Source organism: Anolis sagrei, chromosome 11 (genome assembly GCF_037176765.1).
Source record: "Anolis sagrei isolate rAnoSag1 chromosome 11, rAnoSag1.mat, whole genome shotgun sequence".
NCBI classification, from domain to species: domain Eukaryota; kingdom Metazoa; phylum Chordata; class Lepidosauria; order Squamata; family Dactyloidae; genus Anolis; species Anolis sagrei.
The window spans coordinates 35,546,716-35,551,300 of record NC_090031.1 but is presented as its reverse complement, the minus strand read 5'-3'; the positions used below and the strand labels follow the sequence as shown (position 1 = coordinate 35,551,300).

The 4,585-nt window shown below is 51.7% G+C and overlaps 1 protein-coding gene across 1 annotated transcript in view; it reads right to left on the bottom strand.

Moving 5' to 3' along the window:
- Positions 1–2,180: 2,180 nt before the first annotated feature.
- The window catches only part of SCARF1 (scavenger receptor class F member 1), a 22,437-nt gene continuing 20,032 nt past the window's right edge, over positions 2,181–4,585 (bottom strand). Inside the window, exons 8-11 of the mRNA XM_067472214.1 lie at positions 4,500–4,585; positions 4,298–4,401; positions 4,052–4,186; positions 2,181–2,856 (exon numbers count right to left, since the gene is read on the bottom strand). The exon at positions 4,500–4,585 is cut by the window's right edge and continues 26 nt beyond it. Coding sequence (XP_067328315.1) covers positions 2,498–2,856; positions 4,052–4,186; positions 4,298–4,401; positions 4,500–4,585 — 684 coding nt within the window. The 3' untranslated portion in view covers positions 2,181–2,497. The remainder of the gene's footprint in view (positions 2,857–4,051; positions 4,187–4,297; positions 4,402–4,499) is intronic.

Genomic DNA, 4,585 nt, shown 5'->3' with positions numbered 1-4,585 from the left:
AACAGTCCAAATTGCTCTTTTATACCTCTGGGGGACGAAGAGGCGGGGCCAAGAGGGAACCGCGCGCTCTGATTGGTCACCGCTTGTTTCTAACCGCACTCTAGGCGGACCCAGGGGCGTCGCTTAGAGAAAAGCCACGAGCGCTGATTGGTCGCTGCTAGTTTCTGGGCGCGGCCAAAGGCAAGGAGGAGGGCTCTTTCTCTCTCTCTCTCTCTCAGAAAACGGCGCCTCTGAGCATGTGCAGAGCGCCGGCTTCACTCTCGCCCCAATCCCACATAGAGATAGATACATACATACATAGATAGATAGATAGATAGATAGATAGATAGATAGATAGATAGATAGATAGATAGATAGGAAGAAAGATTTAGGGTGCTGAGAATTTTCTTGTCTGTTGGAGGCAAGTGTGAACACTTTGATTAGTGTTGAATAGCTTTGCAGCTTCAAAGCCTGGCTGATTCCTGCCTGGGGGGGAATCCTTTGTTGGGAGGTGTTAGCAAGAGTTCTTCTCTGTTAGAGGCAAGTGTGAATGTTGCCATTGGCCAGCTTGATTGACATTAAATGGCCTTGCAGATTCAAAGCCTGGCTGCTTCTTGCCTGGGGATGTGAATATTGCCATTGGACACCTTGATTGGCATCGAATGGCCCTGCAGCTTCAAAGCCTGGCTGCCTCCTGCCTGGGGATGGGAATATTGCCATTCGCCACCTTGATTGGCATCGAATAGCCTTGCAGCTTCAAAGCTTGGCTGCTTCCTGCCTGGGGATGTGAATGTTGCCATTGGACACCATGATTGGCATTGAATGGCCTTGCAGCTTCAAAGCCTGGCTGCTTCCTGCCTGGAGTTGCCATTGGCCAGCTTGATTGGCATCAAGTGGCCTTGCAGCTTCAAAGCCTGGCTGCTTCCTGCCTGGGGATGTGAATGTTGCCATTGGACACCATGATTAGCATTGAATGGCCTTGCAGCTTCAAAGCCTGGCTGCTTCCTGCCCGGGGGAATCCTTTTTTGGGAGGTATTAGCAAGAGCTCTTGTCTGTTGGAGGCAAGTGTGAATGTTGCTTTTAGTCACCTTGATTAGCATCAAATGGCCTTGCAGCTTCAAAGCCTGGCTGCTTCCTGCCTGGGGGAATCCTTTTTTGGGAGGTATTAGCAAGAGCTCTTGTCTGTTGGAGGCAAGTGTGAATGTTGCTCTTAGTCACCTTGATTAGCATCGAATGGCCTTGCAGCTTCAAAGCCTGGCTGCTTCCTGCCTGGTGATGTGAATGTTGCCATTGGACACCATGATTAGCATCAAGTGGCCTTGCAGTTTCAAAGCCTGGCTGCTTCCTGCCTGGGGATGTGAATGTTGCCATTGGACACCTTGATTAGCATTGAATGGTCTTGCAGCTTCAAAGCCTGGCTGATTCCTGCCTGGGGTTCCCATTGGTCAGCTTGATTGGCATCAAATGCCCTTGCAGCTTCAAAGCCTGGCTACTTCCTGCCTGGTGATGAGAATGTTGCCATTGACCACCTTAATTGGCATTGAATGGTCTTGCAGCTTCAAAGCCTTGCTGCTTCCTGCCTGGGGATGTGAATATTGCCATTGGACACCATGATTGGCATTGAATGGCCTTGCAGCTTCAAAGCCTGGCTGCTTCCTGCCTGGGGGGAATCCTTTGTTGGGAGGTGTTAGCAAGAATCATAGAATCATAGAATCATAGAATCAAAGAGTTGGAAAAGACCTCCTGGGCCATCCAGTCCAACCCCATTCTGCCAAGAAGCAGGAATATTGCATTCAAATCACCCCTGACAAAGAGCTCTTGAATGTTGCCATTGGCCACCTTGATTGGCATTGGTCTTGCAGCTTCAAAGCCTGGCTGCTTCCTGCCTGGGGATGTGAATATTGCCATTGGACACCATGATTAGCATTGAATGGCCTTGCAGCTTCAAAGCCCGGCTGCTTCCTGCCTGGGGGGATCCTTTGTTGGGAGGTGTTAGCAAGAGCTCTTGAATGTTGCCATTGGCCACCTTGATTGGCATCGAATGGCCTTGCAGCTTCAAAGCCTGGCTGATTCCTGCCTGGAGGGAATCCTTTGTTGGGAGGTGATTAGAATACAAACATCAGCTATTGTATATAACATGGAGTCATAATAATAATAATAATAATAATAATAATAATAATAATAATAATACTGGGAAACAATAATATTCAATTATGTTTAATATTTAATAATATCCCTCAGACTGGGGTTGGGTTGGTGGGGAGAGCGCCTCTGAGCACCTCATTGAGTTCCGCAGGCTCACAAAGCAAGGGGAGTAGCGCCCTCTGTTGGTGGTGTTGGGAATGGCATCTCAGTTCTTTGTTCCCATTGGTTGAAAGGTGAAAGGGGCCCCTAAGCACCCCCAAAGCCAGCTTAGGTGGGCGGGGAGAGTGCCTCTGAGCATGTGCAGAGTTCCTTCCACAAACAAGGGAAGGAAGGGAGCGCCCTCTGGTGGCGGTGCGGGGAGTGGCACCCCTTCTCATTGATTGCAAGCTGGAAAATAAAGGGGTCCCTCTGGGGAGCCCCCCGCCCACCCCGGGACGTTCTCATACTTGGGCCCGCCCTCCCCTCGGGGGTCCCTCTTCTCCGGCCCCCCGGCCCCCGTGGTGTCCGCCCGGCCCACGGTCACGTAGATGGTGGTCAGCCCCTCGGCCTCCTCCTCCTCCTCTTTGGGGCAGGGCCCTTCCTGCGGCGCCTTCCCCAGCGGGGGTCCCGGCCCCCCAAAGCGGGTCCCCTGGGCGAAGGAGACGGCGGGGCGGGGGGCCTTGGCCAGGCTGGAGGTGCGGGGGATGCCCAGCGGGGGGAGCGGGTCCCCACTCCTCTCCCCTTCGGACGCCACTGAAAAGGGAAGGATGGACAACCGTTAGCGGTCTTTCCTTATTTTGGGGGGGCTATTATTAATAATAATAATAATAATAACCATCATCATATTTAGAATATTTCCATCCAATCCCCCCCATCAGTGGTTGGAGTAAAATATTGTTGTTGTTGTTGTTGTTGTTGTTATTATTATTATTATTATTATTATGTAATAATATACAAGGAAGGAAGGAAGGAAAAAGTAAAAGAAATAAGGAAAGAAAGAAGGAAGGAAGGAAGGAAGGGAGGGAGGGAGGGAGGGAAGGAGGAGTAAAATAAAGAAGGAAGGAAAAGGAGGGAGGGAAGGAAAAGGAAGGAAGGAGTCAAAGAAGGAAGGAAGGAAAGGAAGAAGGAAGAGTGGAAGGAAGAAAAGAAGGAAGAAAGTAGGGAGGGAGGGAAGAAAGGAAGGAAGGAAATTAAGAAGGAAAGGTGGAAGGAAGGAAAGAAGAGAGTGAAGAAGGAATAAAATGAAGAAGGAAGGAAAGGAGGGAGGGAGGGAAGGAAAAGGAAGGAAGGAGTCAAAGAAGGGAGGAAGGAATGAAAGAAGGAGGGAAGGAAGGAAAGGAAGAAGTAAAAGAAGGAAGGAGAAAAAGAAGGAAGGAAATAGGGAGGGAAGAAAGGAAGGAAAGGAAGAAGGAAGGGTGAGAGGAAGGAAGGAAGAGAGTGAAGAAGGAGTAAAATAAAGAAGGAAGGAAAGAAGGAATGAAAGGAAGGAGGGAAGGAGTAAAAGAAGGAAGGAAAGAATGAAGGAGGAAGGGAAGGAAGGAAGGAAGGAAGGGAGTGAAGAAGGGGTAAAATAAAGAAGGAAGGAAAGAAGGAATGAAAGGAAGGAGGGAAGGAGTAAAAGAAGGAAGGAAAGAATGAAGGAGGGAGGGAAGGAAGGAAGGAAGGAAGGAAGGAAGGAAGGAAGGAAGGAAGGGAGTGAAGAAGGGGTAAAATAAAGAAGGAAGGAAAGAAAGAATGAAAGGAAGGAGGGAAGGAGTAAAAGAAGGAAGGAAAGAATGAAGGAGGGAGGGAAGAAAGGAAGGAAGGAAGGAAGGAAGTGAAGAAGGGGTAAAATAAAGAAGGAAGGAAAGAAGGAATGAAAGGAGGGAGGAAAGGAAGGAAGGGTGGAAGGAAGGATGGAGTAAAAGAAAGAAAGAAAGAAGGAAGAAGGGAAGGAAGGAAGTCCCACCTGCTGTCTGGGCCCGCTCCTCTTCCTCTTCCTCTTCCTGGGAGTCCCACGAGGAGGAGTCGGAGGGCCAGGCGTTGGCGGCGGAGGGCCCCTCGATGAAGCTGGGGGTGAAGGGCTGTGCCTCGTGGTGGGAGACTGCGGGGGCCACACAGGGAGGGAGGGAGCCAGTCAGCCCGGGGCCCCCAGAGCCCCCCCCCGTGGCCCGTCCCCAAGAGGAGCCCCCCCCCCCCCCCGGCCCGCTCTGACCTGTGACCCGGGGCAGCTTGTGTCCCTCCAGCGGGAGGCAGGGCCAGGCCCAGCGCACGTGGCGCTTCACCCTCCGGAGGGGGGACCCTTCCCCCGGGGCCGCTCTGGGGAGAAAAGAAAGAAAAGGGGGCACAGTCAAGGAAAGGGGGCAACAATAGGGGGACGCTCCCCAGAAGGGAGGGAGGGAGGGAAGGAGGGGTACCTTGGGGTCTGCGTTTGGCGGCAGCACCAGCACCCCAGGAAGAAGAAGGAGCCGAGGAGGAGGAGCAGCGGAGTCAGGATCCCGGC